Source organism: Cetorhinus maximus, chromosome 12 (genome assembly GCF_964194155.1).
Source record: "Cetorhinus maximus chromosome 12, sCetMax3.hap1.1, whole genome shotgun sequence".
Lineage (NCBI taxonomy): Eukaryota > Metazoa > Chordata > Chondrichthyes > Lamniformes > Cetorhinidae > Cetorhinus > Cetorhinus maximus.
The window spans coordinates 57667385-57689605 of NC_135890.1; the positions used below are offsets into that span (position 1 = coordinate 57667385).

The window sequence follows — 22221 nt, forward strand, 5'->3', positions numbered from 1 at the left end:
AGCCTGGAAGAGTCACTTTTTTATCAGTGAAATAGATCATCAAGCAATGAAAGCAAAACCCAATTGGAGCACATGAATGCCAAATATGGTCAAGAAAGCTATGAATAGCAACACTGCTGGTAATTCACAATACACCAATTTTAATGTTTCAAGGCTGCTGTATGCAGCACATACTTGTCACTTTTAATTCCATCCTAAAAGCAGTTTCAGTTTGTGATATAAATTGGGTATTAAAATTCTGTTGCAGTTCAGTTTGTGCTCTGGACAGTACAGCAGAGCTCTCAAAGAAAGTTATTTGATAACTGGATGATTAATGCTGTGACCCAGCTTTGAAATATTGCTCATTTTGGATAATTTAGAAGCTGAGTTTCTAATTAAAAGCCTGATGTGAAACTGCCTGGTAATGATTCTCACTTGTGCTGTTTTTTTGTTTTAAGTACTCGGTTTACTCTGGACATTTTTTAAAAAATGACCATTTATGTCATCAATTTAAAGCCTATGCTGATTGATTCCTATAGATGTCATTATCAATTACTTGGAACAGAAAGTAGTACATGAGATAAAGAAGTACTCAGTCTATGCTCCAGAGTCATTTAAGCTCTGGGTAAAATGGTTTAAAAAAGAATAATAGGTCATGTGATAGTGAATTTATTCTGCTCGAGACCCTGACTATAGTGGATAATTAATAACTTTGAATTGAACTCATAGCACAAGTTCAATCATTGATTAAGGTCTTTCTGAGGGGAGTAGATGTGATGTCTCCACAATCATCAAATAATGCAGGGTACATCTGGAAGCTGATGATTATTAAATGTTACATTGGTATACACAAAAAGACATCCAAATTTAGCAGTTAGGCGATCCAATATTTCATCTGCAATGGAGAAAACATTTAAAAGCACTTTAAGGAGTGCTTTTTAATCTTTGTGTGAAAAGGATCCAGAGTATTCAACAAACTTAAGCAGCAATAGATGAAAAGGAGGGAATCCATGAGCATATAGACAGCATTTATATTGTACAAAGTTTACAGAATCAAAATGCTTCACCTTGATTTTAGTGCTTTGCTGATCTGTGATTCAGCTGTAGTTTTCTGAAAAATATGCTGCCTTTACTGACACAGAGCAAGGAATAATTTGTTTATGACTTAAAAACACTGGAAATGCGCATTGCCAGATGGCTGGGAGTTTATTCCCTGAATAGCTAAGCCATACAGACTGTGAAGGTTCCAGTTCTGTCTGAGCTGCGTTAGCTGCTGCTCAGCCATGATGCAAGTTAGGGGTGGGGCACTACAATTAGCCTCAGCAGTTCCAGGTTGAGAAATGCAAAATTGGCCAGGGTTTCTACTCTTGATCTCTACACAAGAGCAACAATGTGCATTTATGTAGCATCTTTATTATAGTAAAACATCTCTAGGCACTTCACAGAAGTGATATCAGATAACAGAACTGACACTGAACCAAGAGAAACTCCTTGAATTTTGTTTTCTTTTATCAGCCAACATGATTGAGTCTGGTTGGCTGCCGGGTGGGAAGGCTTGTGCAGGTAGTCCACAGCTGGGGAGTGGAGCAGAGAGGCAGGAGGGAGAGAGGTGAGAAAGAGATCATGAGGAGGTGGGGTGGGGTGTGGGGTTTGGATTGTGGATTGGGGTAAATTGTGGGGGTGGGGTGAGTGGGTGGTGTAGGGAGAGGGAGACTGAGGAGACCTGGAGATTGAGGCGGTGCATGGTGGATTGGGGTAGGGGGGGTGGTATTTTTGCTTTTTCTGGCCCAAAGGCTTTGCTGGAAAGACTCACCTCTTGGATTCAGCTATTCTCATCTCTCACTGGCTGCCATGTTTCCTGAGCTATGCGACACCTGGCCTGAACTGTTAAATGTAAAAGTCTATTAAAATTTGATAAAAACAAAAAGCTACTGCGGATGCTGGAAATCCAAAACAAAAACAAAATTACCTGGAAAAACTCAGCAGGTCTGGCAGCATCGGTGGAGAAGAAAAGAGTCGACGTTTCGAGTCCACATGACCCTTCAACAGAACTGAAGTATAGTTAGGAGAGGGATGAAATATAAGCTGGTTTAAGGTGGGGGGCGGGGGGAGAGAAGTTGAGGGTGGGAAATGGTCATCCTCCGCCATTTCCGCCAACTCCAGCATGATGCTACCACCAAACACATCTTCCCTTCACCCCCCCCTGGCGGCATTCCATAGGGATCGTTCCCTCCGGGACACCCTGGTCCACTCCTCCATCACCCCCTACTCCTCAACCCCCACCTATGGCACCTCCCCATGCCCACGCAGAAGATGCAACACCTGCCCCTTCACTTCCTCTCTCCTCACTGTCCAAGGGCCCAAACACTCCTTTCAAGTGAAGCAGCATTTCACTTGCATTTCCCCTAACTTAGTCCACTGCATTCGTTGCTCCCAATGCGGTCTCCTCTACATTGGAGAGACCAAACACAAACTGGACGACCGCTTTGCAGAACACCTGCGGTCTGTCCGCAAGAAAGACCCAAACCTCCCTGTCGCTTGCCATTTTAACACTCCACCTTGTTCCCTTGCCCACATGTCCCTTGGCTTGCTGCATTGTTCCAGTGAAGCCCAACGCAAACTGGAGGAACAGCACCTCATCTTCCGACTAGGCACTTTACAGCCTTCCGGGCTGAATATTGAATTCAACAACTTTAGATCTTAAACTCCCCCTCCCCCCATCCCCACCCCATTTCTTCCCCCTCCCTTTTGTTTTTTTTTCAATAATTTATATAGATTTTTCTTTTCCCACCTATTTCCATTATTTTTAAATCTACAACTAATACCTTGTCAGTCTTTCCACCCCACCCCCACTAGAGCTGTACCTTGAGTGTCCTGCCATCCATTCTTAATTAGCACTTTTCTTAGATAATATCACCACCTTCAACACCTCTTTGATCCTTTTGTCTGTGACATCTTTTGATTATCTGCTCCTATCACTGCTTGCTTGTCCCTACAACCACCCCACCCTCAACTTCTCTCCCCCCGCCCCCCACCTTAAACCAGCTTATATTTCACCCCTCTCCTAACTATACTTCAGTTCTGTTGAACGGTCATGTGGACTCGAAACGTTGACTCTTCCTCTCCACCGATGCTGCCAGACCTATTAAAATTTGATTACTGACTAACTCTTCCTTCACTGCCCCTCAACCCGCCCCAGTAAAACAGAAAGTAAACATGCTTGTGGGTTGTGGTCAGGTTTCTGATTTTTTTTTTCCCTTTTTTCCCCCCTCCCTGCCCCACCCCCTAAAAATTTAACATGCCCCATGCCCCCCTCACCTCCTGCACACCCTGAGAGCATTAAAATTTCCCCAAGAGTATCGGCTTTAAGCATTCCCAGATCACAGATAGCTGGGTTAGATGATGAGCGTATTTGTTCCATGTGTGGACTTGGTTTTCTGAAGTTGAGAGTCAAGATACAACCTTTACTGAATCAAAACAGATGGAGTCGAAATGTTAACTCTGTTCCTTTCTCCACACATGCTGCCAGACCTGCTGAGTTTTACCAGCACTTTGTTTTTATTTCAGATTGCCAGCATCCACAGTATTTTGCTTTTACTTTACTGAATCACCTCTCTCTATTTGTCACGCCAGCCATCCTATAGCATCTCTGGGTGGCATTGTAAATCTTTACATAATTAGGGGTAAAAACAGAAAATGCTGGAAAAACTCAGCAGGACTGGCAACATCTGTGAAGAGAGAAACCGAGTTAATGTTTCGAGTCTGCTTGGCTCTGAAGAAGGGTCATATGTTTTTCCAGCACTTTGTTTTTATTTCAGATTTCCAGCATCCGCGGTATTTTTCTTTCACACAATTAGGGGCCTTTTTTGCTGTAGGCCCACAAGAAACTGAGACTGTTCAACAACATCTCATTGTTATTCATTATGAAGTTGCGAGTAGGTCACACATGGCCATATGTTTGAACTATTTGAACCACAGTTGTGATTGCTTGAATTTAAGCTGTTTACACCTCCTCTACTTCTAAATCTGCAGCTGGCATCTGACTGCAAGAGAGAGAGTTTTGTGATTCTATCAGCAAAACTGAGTTGGATTAATACCCGGAGAAAAATTCGATAGAGGCTCATGATAGTTGTCATGGGATATAATATTCCTGAATACCAAATGGATGGATTGCAGTGGGCTTATCTGTTCCTGTACCCTCACACTAGAGTGTTTGACTTTTTTTGTTTGTTGCACATGTTTCCACAGTGCTGGATATGCAAGACTTTAAATATAAGACTTTATGCAAGTCTAATTATTGTCTGGCTTTATTTCTTTTATCAGGTTGCTAGACTGGAAGCAGACAAAGAGGCTCTACACGACCAGATAATGAGTATTGATCCCACTAGAGATAGTAAACGTGTGGAAGCACTCTTGAGGGAAAAGGCTCAACTCTGTCAGAAGGTCAAGAGCTTGGAGGCTGAGGTTGCAGAGCTGCGGGCTGAGAGAGAGAATTCTGGCATGCAAGCTGAAAATGTACAGCGAATTCAAGTGCGACAGTTAGTTGAAAGCCAAACTGTCATTAAGTCTTTGGAGGTATGTTAGACCATAAGAACATAGGAGCAGTAATAGGTCATATGGCCCATTGAGCCTGCCTTGCCATTCAGCAAGATCATAGTTAAACCTCTCCATTAATTCTTCACCCCCAGACCCTTTGATTTGTCTTGTGCCCAAAAAATCCACCGGTTTCAACCTCGAATAGACTCATCGACTGAGCATCCACTGCTCTCTAAGGTACAAAATTCCAAAGATTCACATCACTCTGAGTAATCACATTTCTCCTCATCTCAATCCTAAATGGCCAACCCCTTATCCTGAGACTGTGATCCTTAGTTCCAGCCAGTAGGAAACAGTTTCTCTGCATCTACACTGTCAAGTCTTCTAAGAATGTTACACGTTTCAATAGTATCATTAAACTCCAGAGAGCATGGGGCCGTTCTGTTCAATTTTTCCTCATAGGTCAGCCCTTTCATCCTAGGAATCAATCTAGTGAACCTTTGTTGCATCCCCTTTAAAGCAAGTATGTCCTTCCTTCGGTAAGGAGACCAAAACTGTCCACAGTACTCCAGGTGTGGTCTCACCAAAGCCCTTTATAACTGAAGCAAAACTTGCTTACTCTTATAGTCTAAACCCTGGCAGCAAAGGCTAATGTATCATTTGCCTTTCTAAGTGTTTGCTGTATGTGCATGTTAACTTCCTGTGATTCCTGTACAAGGACCCCTACATCCCTCTAACCTTTTTAAAAGATTTCCATTCTTCCTACCAAAATAGATAATTGCACTCTTCCCCATATTATGCTCCATCTGACATCCAGTCATATAATCTATTTGTGTATGTCCCTTTGCAGACTCTTTTTTACGCCCTTCTGACAGTTTACTTTCCCACTTGGTTTTATATCATTAGCAAACTTGGATATATTACACTTAGTCCCCCATCTAAATCATAAATGTAAATTATAAATGGCTGACACCCAAGCATTGATCTTTGCAGTACTCCACTAGTTTATGTCCTGCCATCCTGAAAATGACCCGTTTATTCGTACTGTCTGTCCACTGTCCATTAACTAATGCTCAACCCATGCTAATGTATTATTCCCAATCCCGTGAGCCTTAATTTGTGTAATGACCACTTGCGTACGACCTCAACGAATGCCTTTTGAAATCCCACATATATTCCATCCATTGGATTCCCCTTGTTAGTTACATCCTCTGAAAAGCTCTAAAATATTTGTCAAAACTATTTCCCTTCATAAAACTTCTAATATATTTGTCCAACACTATTTCCTTTCTTCAAAATCTACATTGAGTTTGCCTAATCACATTGTGATTTTCCAAGTGTCCTGTTACCACAGCCTTAATAGATTGTAGCATTTAATATACAACTGTGAGGCTAACTGGACTATAGTGTTTTCTCTCCCTCATTTCCTAAACAGTGAGGTTACGTTTGCTATCCATGATGTTTATTTCCAAGTCTGCTACCAACGTAATCAAAAATCTTGGCTGGAGACTGGTGCAGGATTTGCTGTGCATCCACACTTGATACAGCAGGATCATGAAGCTAAGGTGCCACTCTGTCCGCCAAGGCCAAAGGTGTCAACTGTGGTTCAGTGGGTCGCGCTCTTGCCTAGAATCAGAAGATGGTGGGTTTGTTTTACTCCAGAGACTGAGCACGTAATCAAGGCTGACACTCGGAGGCCGTGCTGAGGGATTGCTGCACTATTGGAGGTGCTGTCTTTCAGATGAGATGTCAAACCGAGGCCCCCTCTGCGCTCTCAGGTGGATGGAAAAGATTCCAAGACACCATTTTGAGAAGAGCAGAGGAGTTCTCCCTGATGTGCTGGCCAATATTTATCCTCAACCAACATCACTTAAACAGATGATCTGGTCATTATCATATTGCTGTTTGTGGGATCTTGCTGTACACACCTTAGTTGTCTCATTTCGTGAATTACAAAGTGACTACACTCAAAAAGTACTTTCCTGGCTGTAAAACGCGTTGTGATGCCCTGAGATTGTGAAAGATGCTTTAGAAATCCAAATGCAGATTAGGATTCAGGCTCCCCATTATACACCAGTCATGAAGCTGATGACAGCAGGCATATTTATTGTGCCATTTACAACTCTTATAAGACCGTTGTAACTTAGAAGGTCCTGAACTCCTTTGTTTACATATGGAGTCACCCTTCTACAGTTCATAGAAACATCAAAGTTTGGTCATTGTGATTTAAAGGACGCCTAATCCCACATGATGATCAGAGAAGCTAATAGATTTTTTGAGATTCAGCACTGTGGGGGATTAATTACTAAATCAATATACTTCCAATTAATTCACTGAATTTCTGCTCCTGGTGGAAGCCTTTCTGAGGCTGTATAGGGCATCTGCGCATACCCAGGTGACTGGTTGATTGGTTTGAATACCTCTTGCAAGAGGGACTGTCGAAGCACCTATAATTCATGTTGAATCGGGAACATTTTTGACACCAACACAAGGCTGTTGTTTCTATATCTATATGTATTACTGAATAGCAGGACATGGATTGCCAGCAATTGTGAAAACTCACTCTGCATGTGCAATGATAATACTGCTTGACCGTCTCTCTCTTCAGGGCATCTATCAGATAGATAGCTGGAACACTTGGCCTTGTTTTCACAAGGTTGCGCTGTCTTGACTTAATAACTTAGGACATTAAGTGATTCAACTTGCCTGATTTATGTAGGTTCTCATAATTCCATTGTTAGGTTTTAGTTGTTGCCTGGATATTGAATGAATGTGGAAGAATATTAAATTACTTCCCTTGGGCATGTTTGCTTCCAAAGACATTCATGCAAAACTCCCCTTTCAGCCTACGCCTTCCTTTTTGTTTCTGACCTCTTGTAGTTTGGAGCTGCTCATCTGGAATTATAAATGTGCCTCCAAAGAACCATGACTGTGGTTCAAAACAATAGCTTCAAGGACAGAATGCGCAGTCTGAAATAGTGGAAAGTAAAACCTCATTTCGGGTGGGTGAAAACACATTGCCCCAGAATCCTTGGAAATGAATCTTGAGCCTTGCGTTCCTTTCATAGATCGCTGGATCCACCACTGTGTAAAGTGCATTTTTCAGCTTTTCTCTACAATACAGGTGTTGGGTGTAATGGGTATGCTGAGCTTAAGTTGCAGCTAGCTGTTGTCCCACCAAAACTCAGCCTTTCCTTTTGATTTCATGTAAAAATAAAAGGTTTCACCTCTCAAAGGTAAAGGGTCTAAATTGTGAAATGTAATCTAGAAATGGTGCTGGAACTCTTGTATAATAGAATAGAGTGCAATTTATTCTGTTACTGTAGGCCTCACCACAGGCCTATACCTTGGCTTGTTTTGGAGCTGTTGGTTGAGATTTTACCAATTTGCTCAGATTGGTGCATTTTATTACCACTTACTTTTCTTGTTGATCCCAGGCAGAGAAGCAGTCGATTAAACTACAGCAGGAACGTTTGGAGAAGGAACTGCAGCTAGTTCTTGAACAGAATACTCAACTGACCAGCAAGTTGTACAAGGCAGAACGAGAGGTTAATGCTTTGTCCAGCAAAGTGAGTTATTGACTTGTCAGCAAAAGGATGTTTGCATCGGATTTATTGGAGTTTTTAAATAATTGTGTCAGACTATTGGAGATTTCATCTCACTTGTATCAGTTTTATTTTTCTCATACCGTTTATTGTACAACATTACTGCATGTAGCAGCTAGTCATTGACCTTCAAAAAATGTTACTATTATCACAAAGCCAATTTGCAGAAATAGCATTATGTCAATTTATATTCCATTTTAAATTCCATACTGGATTTTAAAAAAAACTGCATGAAAGTCTGATTATACTGAATTTCATAAAGTATAACTTTGAAAGGGAGGGTTTAATTTCCTTTGGTATATTTGGTGCAGTCTGTAACTAGAGATATGCCAATTCAAGTTAGGAGGAATTGCATTCTCCCCACCCACTCCCATCTTCCATTTCTCTTCTCTCCACTCTGGAGATCACCAACTCATGCTGGAATGTGATTCCGTGTGTGCTACATGTCCCTCTTGAGTAAAGAAATTTCTCCTCATCTTGGTCCTAAGTGACGTCCCCCTTATTTTGAAATTGTGTCCCCTGGTTCTAGACTCCCCAGCCAGGGGAAACATCTTGCCTGCATCTACCCTGCCCATTCTTTTTAAGTATTTCCTAGGTTTCAATTAGATCACTTCTCATTCTTTGAAACTCTAGAGAATAGAGGCCCAGTTTCCCCAATCTCTCTTCATAGGACAGTCCCACCAACCCCAGGACAAGTCTGGTGAACCTTTGTTGCACTCCCTGTATGGCAGTAATTTCAGCTTATAAAGAGAAGATGAAGGACCCTAAATTACTTTTTTTAATCATTGCAGCTTGAAGAATGCAAACATTCTTATAAACTGGAAGTTACAAACATCAAACTAGAAGCAGCGAGAACCAAAGGGGAAGTTGAGAGAGAGCGAGATAACATGCAAAGCCAAATAAATGGTATATTTACAGATTTCTATTTGATTCATAAACCGTTTTTTCATGATAGATTTTCTGATGGTAATATTATAACTATTTTGCTCACTAGCATGCATCACTCGGCTATTTTAAAAATACAAAAGATACTTGGGGGTAATTATGACTTTGGGCAATAGTGTAAAGCGCCTGATGTTGGATCAGCTGCTCAATATACATCTTCCTTGATTTACAGGGTGAGGAAATGGGGAAATTTAAAGGAGAGGAGAAGGAAGCTTAATTTAATGTGTAGGAGAGCAGAGAGCTGATATGGGTCATTGAGGGCAAGACTGATGGATGGGACTTGGAGAGTTTCAGCGCATAGGGGCTAAGATGGGCATTATTGTGAAGATAGAAGTAAGCAGTCTTAAAGATGGAAAGCATCTAGGCCTGAAATTCAGCTCAGTATTGAAATGTTTGACAATGTTACAAATGGCCACATTCAGTCTGAGGCAGTGATCAAGGAGAAGAAGATTTAGTGGCAAAAATTTGCGGAGGAGTTTTAAGTCCTTTCTAATGTTGAGCTGGAGCAAGTCATGCAAGTTTGGTGTCGACGAGGCTATGTCTGAATGAGGTGGTGGAGAGCTAGAGCTGGATGTCATAATTATAGATATTAAAGCTAATCCATTGTGCATTAATGAGGTGACTGAGAAGACCAAGGATAGACCCTGAGAAAACTTTGGAGATGATGTTGCAAGTAAGGGAGTCCATTGCTAGTGATGCACTGGTTATGTTCAGGTAGGTAGGACTGGAGCCATACAAGCATAGTCCCTCTAGAATTTCCATTGGTATTTTGGCGGACTTACATGGCCTAAAAATGCAAAAGAGCTAAATTGAAATTACCAAGATTTTAACCTGATGTTCAACCAATTCATACAAATTGGAATTACTACCTTCTATCAGGGAGGGTGGGACGTTGTCTCCTTGTAAACTGCCCAGTTGGTTGGCTGATGAACCTTTGAAAAATAGCAGTTTTGGAATTTATTTATTCTTTCTGCAGGGTTGCAGTCAGATATTGAGATTTTCAAGGCCAATATTGAAAGACACAAAGAGCTCTTGACAGAAAAGGAGAGAGAGCTAATTCGGAAAGTTCAGGCAGTTAAAGAGGAAGATTTCCAGAAACTTACAGCACTCCAAGATGAAAAGTGAGTAATGTTCTGGAAACTTTACTGCTCAATGCTATTGTACTGTTGGCTTGTCCCTGTTTTATATTTACTATTGTTTCAGCCTAAGGTAAACCTGGCTTTTTATTAGTTTTCTTACAGCCTACCCTCTTATGAAAAAAACTAGCAACCTGTTGAAAATAGAGATATAAGTTTGTGCCTAATTCCTAGTGCATCCTTTTCAAGAACTTTAACGCCTCAATTGGAGATGGCACAATGGGAGATGGAAGTATATCTGAATCCAGTGTGCTGAACCACAGATGGTCAGGTTGTGCTATGATTGTGTACATGCTGAATTCCTAATCACAACTTTACTGCAGTAGTCAAGATCAAGTGGCAGCTACACTTCCACATGAACCAGGAGGAACAGGTGCCTCGAATTGTACTTGCACATCTCCTGCATGTTTGGTGAGGGTCCAGGAGACAGTCAGTGGTGGTCACATTAAGTGTATGGGGTGGGAGGAAAGCATTGTTTTGTACAAAAGAAAATCTTCATCGGATTTTTACCCAACCTGCTAAGTAACGGTTATGATATAATTTTTCTAAAGGGGTTTGGGGGTGGTGGTGGGGTGGGAGGAGGGGCCGCTGTGGAAAAGGATAGTGAACTTGGACATGGTTGGGGACATGCCTGTTAATCAGTTCCATTCAAGTCAGTGGGACTGAATATCGGGTGGGGCTTGTACGGGTCGACCAATACAGTGCCACTTGTTTTGTGTTCTCTCTCCTGTACGTTGAGATCTCCGATGACTTTATATAAACACTGATGACATGCTCAGTTTTCCCCATGTTGAAAAGGTAATTAAATTATTTGCTTATTCAAAGGTTAGAGCTGGAGAATAAAGTTGCTGACCTGGAAAGACTGAAGGCTGAGCAGGACATAACATTTCATGCTGAACAAGAGCATATGGAAGAGAAGCTGAAAGCCGTACAGTTAGCAGAGGAGGCATCCAAGCGGGAGATCCAGAACCTCAGGTTAGAACGGAAGCAGTAAAACTATGTGGCACTGGTATATATTTGAAATTATATTTTTCACAGAGCTTGACTTTGGAATAATTCTGTATCTTAAATTCGTGTGAAGGTACCTTGTCCTTTTTTTATACAAATATTTTTATAAAATTCTTGCTGCTACTCGAGATGGAAATGGCAAGATTTTTTGTTGTGTTTTTTGGGGAGATGTCAGGGCTGAGTAAGGTTGACCGTTCCCACTTTAATCACCCAGCATCAAATACTCCCATTGTTCTATTGCAGCAAAGTAATTAACACTGGAAAGGCATCCCCTTATGCATCTTTGAAGGTTTCTATATTTCCCAAATCAGCTGGCCTTGAGTTTGAGACTCAAGAGAAATCATCTATTTATGTTGCCTTGCAGCTTTGGTGCAGTGTGATGTGCCCATCCAACTGCTCAAATGCCTTTCAGCCAACAGAGAGAAACTTCCACCCTAATAGTCAGCTCTCGATTTGAACCCTGGGTCAGTGGATAAAAGGACAGCGTGATAATGTTTTCCTTTTGGAACTTTTATCAGAAGAACCAGTAGATTTTAACCATTCGTCATTTAGTTTGAGTTTTGTAAGGAATCACAAATAACCTACTCTGAATGCATTATAATATGAGAACCTAAGTAATAGGAGTAGGCCAGGCAGCCCCTCAAACCTGCACTGCCATTCAGTAAGATCATGGCTGAGCAGTTGTCAACTTCACTTTTCCACCTTATCCCCATATCACTTGATTCCCTTAGTGCTCAAAAGTCTTTCAATTTCAGTCTTGAATATGTTTATCGACTGAGCATCCACAGTCCTGAGGCAGTGAATCCCAAAGATTCATAACACTGTGAATATCAGAGATATTATATTTTAGCTAATTCCAATAAATTTATTTTTCTCAAAGAGAAACTGCGGAATATCTTTGTATTTCAGGTAGTGGAGAACAGGCCCTGATGATGCTTTATTTGGTACAGTCAGGTGCTACTCCAGTTATCCATCATAAAAGCTCAAAGCTGCATTCCTTCAACTGCAGGGAGTAGAGCTGAGGGCCATTCCAGGTTGAGAGAGAGTGAGGGTTTCATTGGCAACTAGGAAACAAAGGCAAAGCTGAAAGTGATTGAGCAGATTGGTAGCTGCAGAGATGTTGTGGTGAACGGAGGACCAATGGCTGGACAGTTGGGAATTTAAAAGTTCATTTGTAAGTGATTTGGGTGAGATTTTTTTCTGGGGGGTGGACATAGAGAAGTTGCTTGAGAGAGGAAAGTCAATGTAGGTGGAGAGGGAAACATGGAAGCGGACCAAAATTGACCTCATCAGTGATTGACACAATAGGATTAGAGGGGCCATGTGAGATGACAAAGTCAAGGGGTAGAATTATTAAGATAGAAGGAGACATGAAGGGAAGATAGGAGGGCAGTGAACTTGAGAGATGGCACAATGAGATGGAGGTTGGAATCTTTGAGGATCAGAAGTGCTCGGGTGCAGAGGCTGCAGGAAGAAAGCAGTAACGATATCTAGGCGAAAACTTGACATTGCACTTGGGTGGTCGGAAGATAACAAGGATTGTAAAGGACAGGCAAGAGGGGTGGAACAAGATGAGATGCTTAAAGGAGGAAAACATGCTGAAAGAGTAGGAGCACACATCAGGATGGAGCCTTGAGCTTTTATGGTGGACAGCCGGTTTGGCATCTGGCTGTATTTCAAAGCACTATCGGGGCCCATTCGCCACTACCTGGAATACAAAGATATATTCCCCAGCTTCATTACCCCTTCCCCTTCCCCTTCCCCTTCCCCTTCTCAATAAATAAAGTAGTCTATTGTGCTTTTGATTGAAGGACTTGCATAGAAAGAGCTTCTCTAGTGCGTTGTAAATTTTGGTGCTGAATTTGCCGCTTTGTATTGTAGGTCAAAACTTCAACAGCAATTGCTTCAAACAGAAGAACTTGAAAAAGAGAAGAATGGCAGTGCTGAATTAAGACAGGTACCTTACTAAATCACTCTAAAATCCCCTTGGTTTGGTTACATTGTTGAAGAGAATTACCAAAATGGGAAGGTTATGGAATGGGAAGTATTCTGCCATTGTACCATATTTTTTCCATCCCATTCTGCTGTCTGCTACAGAACCGGTTTATAACAACATTTTGTAGAATCTGATTTTAGAATCTTTGCTCATTCTTTCCTACGGCTGCTAAAGGCTTGAGAAATGACTTATGCTAGTACGCATTTTTGAACAATCAGCTACTTTTCACTTATTGTAATGCATACTTCTTACTGCATTTAAACCACTTTTTGAACTTTGTATGCAATTTTTAAGACTTCTCTAGAAAAATTATTTCTAACATGTTGCATTTTCTGTTGAAAAGTACCTTGAATATAGAGCAATCCCATATAGCTCAAAGAAGAATTGAACCATAAATATTATTTCAGAAGGGAGTAGGTTGAATTTAAAATTAAATTTCATTTTAGCTGGAACTAAATTATTTGATTTTTTTTTTCCCCCTAAAGCAAATTGGTGAACTACAAATGCAGCTTAACACTATATCACAGTCGGAGAATGATTTACTGGAGACCAATAAGAAATTGCGAGAAATGCTGGAACGTTTAAAAGAGGAAATTCGGAATGCAAGAAGCCAAGCAGAGCGGGCACAGCAGGAAGCTGAAAAGTAAGCAGCTATTTCTTGTGACAGAATAACTTCATTAGCAGCATTTTAACTGTTCCACATTTGATATTTTTCCCTATTTTGTGTAGTGAGTGTGGACTGAAGACTTCTATAAGTAAAGTCCTTTCTGGACTGCATGAAGACGATCATTATAGTGCTCTCTGGAGCTAGATTACATGATTGGCTTAGGCACTGACTACAATAAATTGGATTAGGATACTGGATGCAATTTAATTACTGCATATTTTTTAATTATGTGGAATATAGTTGACACTGCTCAAGGAGAGCGATATGCTGTTTCCTGACCATGTTATCATCTTTCCCCAAAGTTTGTCTTGTTTTAAAATCTTCGAAGGAATATTTCTAAACCATTAAGAGCTTTAAGAAAGAATACTTCTGGGAAAGTGTATAGCAACTGCAGCATGTTTGGTACCTTGTGATTTGAAGGGGAACAAACAATGTGATCCTTCATATTCCTTAAGATTCACATATGATTCCATTTAAAGATCTTGGTCTCTTTTTTAGTACAGATTTAATTCTGCCAATGCATAGTGGACACACGTGTTAGTCACTGAGCTAACAATGTGGGGAGAGTCAATCAGGATGCAGAATTCCCTTGCATCTAGTTTTAGTGTTTTCTCCTAATATTTTTACCCACTATTACTGAAGCCCTTTGCCTCCTCTCCCCTTACCCCAGTAGCCCAAAACCCTTGATACAGCCAGACAGTGTTCAGTGACCATGTATGTGATAAAAACGCACATGTATTCACACATTTATTTCTCAGGAGAGAAAAATTATAATGAATTTAGATCTCTGTCCCACAAGATTAGAACTTATGTTTGACTATTTTTAAAGTAAAGGAGGTCTCAGAAGCGAATCACTTTACCTCAGTGGATAAAAGAACAAAAAAGACTCGAGATGCCAAATGTTGAGTAACTTAATTTAGCAGTGTGCAAATTTAACAAATATCACTGACTTTGAAGACACTGAAAAAATATCACATCACAAATAATGAAGCCTCCTCTGTCTCTCTGGTAGTTTGAATTACTCTGTAACTGTGGTTAAAATTCCTCTAATGTGCTAAAATAGCTGAAAATATGAATGTTCTGCAAGAACATCTCCAAAGTACTCAGTTCCTGAATCAAAAATGAGCTGCACTGTGACCAATATAGAATTTATGCACTGGAGTGAATCTAGCTGCAAGAGTCTGATTTAACATGATGTAGTGAGTTTTAGTTATATAGGAAGGTGTGTTGCTTTGCTTTGGGATGCACAGTTTAAGGATATCTTTCAGTTTGTTGATGGTAGATTCTCCTGAAATTAAAGCTGCTTGCAAAGCATGTAGATTATGATGACATAAAAACAGAAAGTGCTGGAAAAACTCAGCAGGTTTAGCAGCATCCGTGGAGAGAGAAACTGAGTTAACGTTTTGAGTCCACATGAAGAAAAGTCATACTGACTCAAATTGTTAACTTTGCTTCTCTCTCTACAGATGCTGCCGGACCTATGGAACTTCTCCAGCATTTTCTGTTTTTATTTCGGATTTCCAGCATCTGCAGTATTTCGCTTTTAGATTGTGATGACATCTGTGGGATTGGAAATAGCATTTTGTAAATTTTAGAATCCATTATCTGCACAGACTTGGTTAGTATTTTATGTAGAAAGAAAGGTTTCTGTTTATATTGCACTTTTCATGATCTCAGGATGTCTCAAAGTTTACAGCCAATTAAGTATTTTTAGAAGTGTAGTCATTTTTGTAATGTTATGGGCAGCTGATGGAAATGTTCATTGACAACAAATTAAGGCAGTGAGAAGGTCAACCTTACGTGTAGGTGGTGGGAGAGCAGGTTAAGAAGTCAGGGTTCGCTGGGCTATTTCCCTCCATCTTGTAGAGTTGCCAGCAGTTTTTTTAAAGGTTCACAAACACCATTGGCTCTCATGTTTCACTTTTTTTCCGTGACTGCGCCTCCATTCAGCTGCAAAATCCATTTAGTGGTGCACAAGTGTCAGAATTGCATATTTTGGAGTTCCTTGCATAACTTCACATGCAACAATTGTGTTAAAAAGGGTGTGTGAGCCTAACAGAATGACCTAAACCAGTGAAACTGCAAACTATGTGGTTTCAAAGAACAGTTAACCAGAAGGAAAACTTGAAATTTACTTACTGGCAGCAATGTTCTATTTTCTTCATCTTTGCGGTAAACTCTGCTGATAATTTTAGTCTTTATTCATTCTCATTACTTTTTCATTAGTTAAAAATACGCTGTTAACCACAAATGTTATTCTGGCATTATGCGTCAAAGGAAAACATCTATAATGGTCTGCAGTAACTTAAAGTGCAATGACTATAAACCACTTAAAATATCTTGTCTAATTAAAGTGTTTTTCTTCTGGGTGAAACATTAACCCCGGCCCTATCTGTCAGTTTACATGGGTGTAAAAGACTCATAGCACTATTTTGAAGAAGAGCAGGACCAGCGTTTATTCCCAGCGTTCAGGCCACAATCAACACAAAAACTGCCAAATCTAGTCATTGTCACATTACTGATTGTAGGAGCTTACTGTATGTAAACTGGCTGCTGCATTTCCCACAATACAATAGTGACTACACTTCAGAAATTCTTTCTTCATTGGCTGTAAAGTGCTTTGGAATGTCCTGTGATTGTGAATGGTGCCAAATAAATGCATTTTGTTTACTGATAAAGCAAAAACAATAAAGCAGTTTCTTAGTCCAGCTGGTATTCTTTAAAGCTTTACTTGTAAACGTTTACTTTTTATAGTAACCCTCCAAGACAGTTCTTCTATGTTATATTTTGCACAGGCTGGTGGAAGACAGATGCATTGAGTGGGCAGAAGAGAAACATAAGTTGCAGAATCGTAATGGAGAACTGGAGGAAAAGTACTGCCAGGCCAAAGACCGTCTGCAGCGTGCTGCTTTAGCTCAGAAGAAGGTCTGGCCTATTTCTTTAACCTATCAAAAATGTAATTTGTGTGAAGTCCAACCTTGCCACAGAAATTCTATATTTTCTTGCTTCTGTTTTTACAGAGGAAAACACTAAATGAAAGTAAACAGAAAAGATTGCAGGAAAAAGTACAACTGCTGGAGGCAAAGAAAGAAGAACTAGAAATTGAGAAACACACATACAAGTAAATTAGTTTTTCAGTGTTACTTACCATATGAGTTCAACAAAGCCAGCACAAAGGATAGAGTTTTGGGGCACAGAGGAGGTGCTGTTGTGTATATGGTAGGGAGAGAATGAAAGGATTTTTATTTACAGTAGAGTGCCATTCACAACCTCAGGGTGCCCAAAATACTTCAGCCAATGAAACATTTTGGAAATGTAGTCACTGTTATAATGTAGGGAAGAAATACCAAAGAGATGCACTACTTACCTAGGACAGGTGGGAGTGCAACTGGGTGACAGTAGCACCACTGAGGTGGATCATGGTGGAGAGTCACGAGTGGTCAACAGTAGCAAAAGCACCAGAGAGGAGGCGACAGGCAGCAAGTTACAGTAACGATGATGCAAGATGTCTTTAGTGACTTTGACCAATCTGAACAAGCTGATCAGAATCTGGTTCTGGAGGGATTAAAGTGGTGACTGATAGAGAGGGAAGAATGTAGTTGGATGACAATGATACATTCAATGATGTTTCGGGAATAAAAGCACAAATTACAAATATCATTGGTGAGGTTCAAGGGTGAACATTTTCCAACGGATCGAAGTTAGTTTTGTATGGGTTGAAATGTCATGGAGACCTTGGCAGTATCGGTAAGAATGAAAGGGAGATATAAGTAATGAGTAATTAGGACCTGGGTTGAAAGGGGTCTTGAGGGGGGTGGAGGGTTGTGCGTGAGTGGGGAAATGTGATGGAATTTGTGGCAGAAATTAGTTAACTTGCTGGATGGGGAGGGATGAAAGACTAAGTTTTGGGATGCAGTTAGGTTGGAGGCTGATGGGTAGGAGAAAGGAGAGGGACCTATGGGGTGTATATGTGCATAAATCATTTGAGGGTGGCAGGACAGGTTGAGGGGGCTGTTAATAAAGCATACAGTATGCAGGGCTTTATTAATACAGGCATAGAGTATAAAAGCAAGGAGGTTATGCTTAACTTGTATAAGTTACTAGTTCAGCCTCAGCATTACTGAGCGTCCAGTTCTGGGCACCGCACCTTAGAAAGGATGTGAAGGCGTTGGAGAGGGCGCAGAAAAGATTCATGAGAATGATTCCAGGGATGAGGAACTTTAGTTATGATGATAGATTGGAGAAGTTAGGACAGTTTCCCTTAGAGAAAAGAAGGCTGAGAGGAGATTTGTTAGAGGTATTCAAAATTATGAGGGAACTGGACAGAGTTGATAGGGAGAAACTGTTCCCACTCGTGAAAGGATCAAGAATGAGAAGAGACAGATTTAAGTAATTAGTAAAAGAAACAAAAGTGATGGGAGGAGGAGCATTTTTACACAGTGAGTGGTTAAGGCCTGGAATGCACTGCCTGGGTGTGTTCAATTGAAACATTCAAAAGGGAATTAGACTGTTATCTGAAAAGGAAGAATGTGCAGGATTACGGGGAGAAGGCAGGGGAATGGCACTGGGTGAGTTAATTATTCAGAGAGCCGGTGCTGACGCAATGGGCCAAATGGCCTCTTTCTGCGCTGTAATAATTCTGTGATTCTGAGAGGTAGAATCAGCCAAGGAATAACCTTGATATTGGAAACAAAAAAGTCTTGAGTTTCTCCTATCTAGAATCAGAGGTGGTAGAGGAGGATGTGAGGAAGGTTTATGTTGAAGAAGGGCTGGGATGTTCCTGAAGTAATAGGATTTGTTCATGGAGAGGGTGAGATTGAGATTGTACTGTCTCAAGTGGTCAAATTATATCTTGTGGTGGTCAAGCAGATTGGTTAGACAGCAGGTATACTCCAGTCTGTGAACAAACTGTGGAGGTAGCTGTTTGGGTATAGCAAGGATGAGAGCTGGTGGAGGCAATGCTCTACCAGTAGAGGCAAGATAACTATTGAGATGAGCAGAGGTATAGTGTGGCTGACAGGCCAGAAGGAGAAGAGTTAGAAAGTGCAGATGATGGAGTTAGAGCTAGTTTTTACTGCAGACAGAATGAAATTATGATCATCAGGGTGAAATTACAAAATGATGAAGATGGTCCATATAATCTCTGGTGAGTCTCTACCTCCAGAGTCATGCACCTTACACAGTTTAGAGTGAGACAACTCCCCCAATACTCTTCCTCCACTAATTCCCATGAAATACTTGTAACACTATTAGAATAAGCTACAAAAATGTAATGATACATTAATGCTGACGCAGTGAGTTAAAGTACTGCAACTTCTGTTGACACTTATACATTCCTTCAGAAAACTGTTTTCTCTGTGCCCTGGTTGTCAGTATGACCATCACAAGTCTCAGTGATAAACAATATGCAGTAAATCTGTATCACTAGTGTGGAAGGGACACAGAAACTGTAATCTGAACACCACGTTCAACCGTTTGAATTATCAATTCTTTTTCTAGACAAAATGTTCCCTATGAAAATCATGCGAGGCTTCAAAAAAGATTAAAGGATTTACAGCGTAGACATAATGAATTCCGAAGACTCATTTTGGGACCAAATTTTTCGGCTACTGGCCTGTGTAATACAACCAATTTTCTATCGTCTACCTTGGTGCAAGGCACAGAAGCAACGTTCGTAAATATTCAGGTACCTAATTTTATGCTGAAAATTATTAATTGTAATTTTGTGTTTAATTCATTTTACCATGTAAGTCATAGAAAAGGTTATATATGCACAATATCTAATCATTTATATATTTTCTTCATTAGTTTTGCTTCATATTTGATTTGTAGGTCACATCCAGTTGATGATAAATTGCATGGTTGGTGATCTCCAGAGCTTCCTGTTCCTTTTCCATATTAAATAATGTTTCAAAGTGGTTGCTTGTTGCAGTCTCTTTGATGCAGTTTTGAATCACATTGTCAGCTCTGTTGTGAGAGGAGATTTGTTTCAACACCACTAGTTTTATAGTTTAAATCATTTGGGCAAACTCTTCTAGCAAAAAGAAACATTTGCAGGACTATGGGAAAAGAGCAGGGATATGGGACTAATTAGCTTTCAGAAAACTAGCACATACACCATGAGCCAAATTTCTTGCTTCTGTGCTGAGTACCCCTTAAGTTCAAAGCTTAGGGTAAGCTTCCACATAGACACCAATAAACAATATGCATCAACTCACCTCTGCGCTTCTTCCTTTTGATGCTAAGGCTTCAACCACCCAGTGTTTGTCCAATTTTAAGCAATTGAGCCAACATTTTTTTTCTTTTCAGCAAAATCAAAGCTATCCTCAGCTTCCGGTAGCCTCTGGTCTTCACTCCGGCAAACCTCCTTAGCTGCCATTTGGGGCTGAACCTACAGCTACAGAATCTGAAGACTTCTCAGCCATGAACTGAGCACTCTTTTCCCCATTCCAGTCCATAACCAAGGTCACTTCCCTCTATCTCTAAAACATCGCCTTGCATTTATTCTCTACCACTGTTGGGGAAACCCTAATCTGCATGCTGTTGCCTTGAAACTCAATGCCTTCCTAGTCCACTCTTCTCAACTACAGCCTGCACATGTTACAACTCATTTTGAAAGCAGCCAGGCACATCCTCATCTGCACTGCCATCACTACCATCTTTGCCAACTTCCTAGCACAAAGGAAGAGGGTTGTATTTATTGGAGGTCAGTCATCTCAGTCCGGGGACATAGAAACATAGAAAATAGGAGCAGGTGCAGGCCTTTCGGCCCTTCGAGTCTGCTCCATCATTCACCATGACCATGGCCGATCATCCAACTTGATAGCCTGCTCCCGCTTTCTCCTCATATCCTCTGATCCCATTTGCCCCAAGAGCTATATCTAACTCCTTCTTGAAAATATACAATGTTTTGGCCTCAACTACTTTCTGTGGTAGTGAATTCCACAGGCTCACCACTCTGTGTGAAGAAATTTCTCCTCATCTCAGTCCTAAATGGTCTACCCCGTATCTTCAGACTGTGACCTCTGGTTCTGGACTGCCCCACCATCGTGTACATCCTTCCTGCATCTATCCTGTTTAGTCCTGTTAGAATTTTATAAGTTTCTATGAGATTCCCCCCTCGTTCTTCTGAACTCCAGTGAATATAATCCTAACTGACTCAATCTCTCCTCATATATCAGTCCCGCCATCCCAGGAATCAGTCTGGTAAACCTTCCTCTATAGCAAGAGCATCCTTCCTCAGATAAGGAGACCAAAACTGCACACACTATTCCAGGTGTGGTCTCACCAAGGCCCTGTATAACTGCAGCAAAACATTCCTGCTCCTGTATTCTAATCCTATCGCTATGAAGGCCAGCATACCATTTGCCTTCTTTACCGCCTGCTGCACCTGCATGCTTACAAAGAACAAAGAAAAGTACAGCACAGGAACAGGCCCTTCGGCCCTCCAAGCCTGTGCCGATCATATTGCCCGTCAACGAAAACATTTTGCACTTCCGGGGTCCGTATCCCTCTATTCCCATCCTATTCATGTATTTGTCAAGCTGCCTCTTAAACACCACTATCGTACCTGCTTCCACCACCTCCTCTGGCAGCGAATTCCAGACACACACTACCCTCCGTGTTAAAAAACTTGCCCCACACACCTCCTCTATAGTTTTCTCCTCTCACCTTAAATCTATGTCCCCTAGTAATTGACTCTTCCACCCTGGGAAAAAACTTCTGACTATCTACTCTGTCCATGCCACTCATAATTTTGTAAACTTCCATCAAGTCGCCCCTCAATCTTCGTCGCTCTAGTGAGAACAATCCGAGTTTCTCCAACCTCTCCTCATAGCTAATAACCTCCAGACCAGGCAGCATCTTGGTAAACCTCCTCTGCACCCTCTCCAACGCCTCCATATCCTTCTGGTAATGTGGTGACCAGAATTGCATGCAATATTTCAAGTGTGGCCTAACCAAGGTTCTATATAGCTGCAGCATGACTTACCAGCTTTTATACTCAATACCCCTGCCAATGAAGGCAAGCATGCCATATGCCTTCCTGACTACCTTATCCACTTGCGTTGCCACTTTCAGTGACCTGTGACCTGTACACCCAGATCGCTCTGCCCGTCGATGCACTTAAGGGTTCTGCCATTTACTGTATAATTTCTGCCTGTATGAGACCTTCCAAAATGCATTACCTCGCATTTGTCCGGATTAAACTCCAACTGCCATTTCTCCGCCTCAGTCTCCAACCGATCTATATCCCGTTGTATCCTTTGACAATCCTCTTCACTATCTGCAACTCCTCCAACCTTAGTGTCGTCTGCAAACTTACTAATTAGCCCAGTTACATTTTCCTAC

General features: G+C 41.0%; 1 protein-coding gene across 3 annotated transcripts in view; it reads left to right on the forward strand.

Annotated features, from left to right (window-relative positions):
* The window catches only part of LOC144687474 (centrosomal protein of 83 kDa-like), a 73431-nt gene that overhangs the window by 32109 nt on the left and 19101 nt on the right, over positions 1-22221 (forward strand). For all 3 annotated transcript variants that reach the window (XM_078553680.1, XM_078553681.1, XM_078553682.1), the window contains 10 exons: positions 4303-4554; positions 7953-8084; positions 8912-9026; positions 10042-10186; positions 11027-11176; positions 13091-13166; positions 13691-13848; positions 16668-16797; positions 16893-16993; positions 19372-19558. In XM_078553680.1, coding sequence (XP_078409806.1) covers positions 4303-4554; positions 7953-8084; positions 8912-9026; positions 10042-10186; positions 11027-11176; positions 13091-13166; positions 13691-13848; positions 16668-16797; positions 16893-16993; positions 19372-19558 — 1446 coding nt within the window. The remainder of the gene's footprint in view (positions 1-4302; positions 4555-7952; positions 8085-8911; positions 9027-10041; positions 10187-11026; positions 11177-13090; positions 13167-13690; positions 13849-16667; positions 16798-16892; positions 16994-19371; positions 19559-22221) is intronic.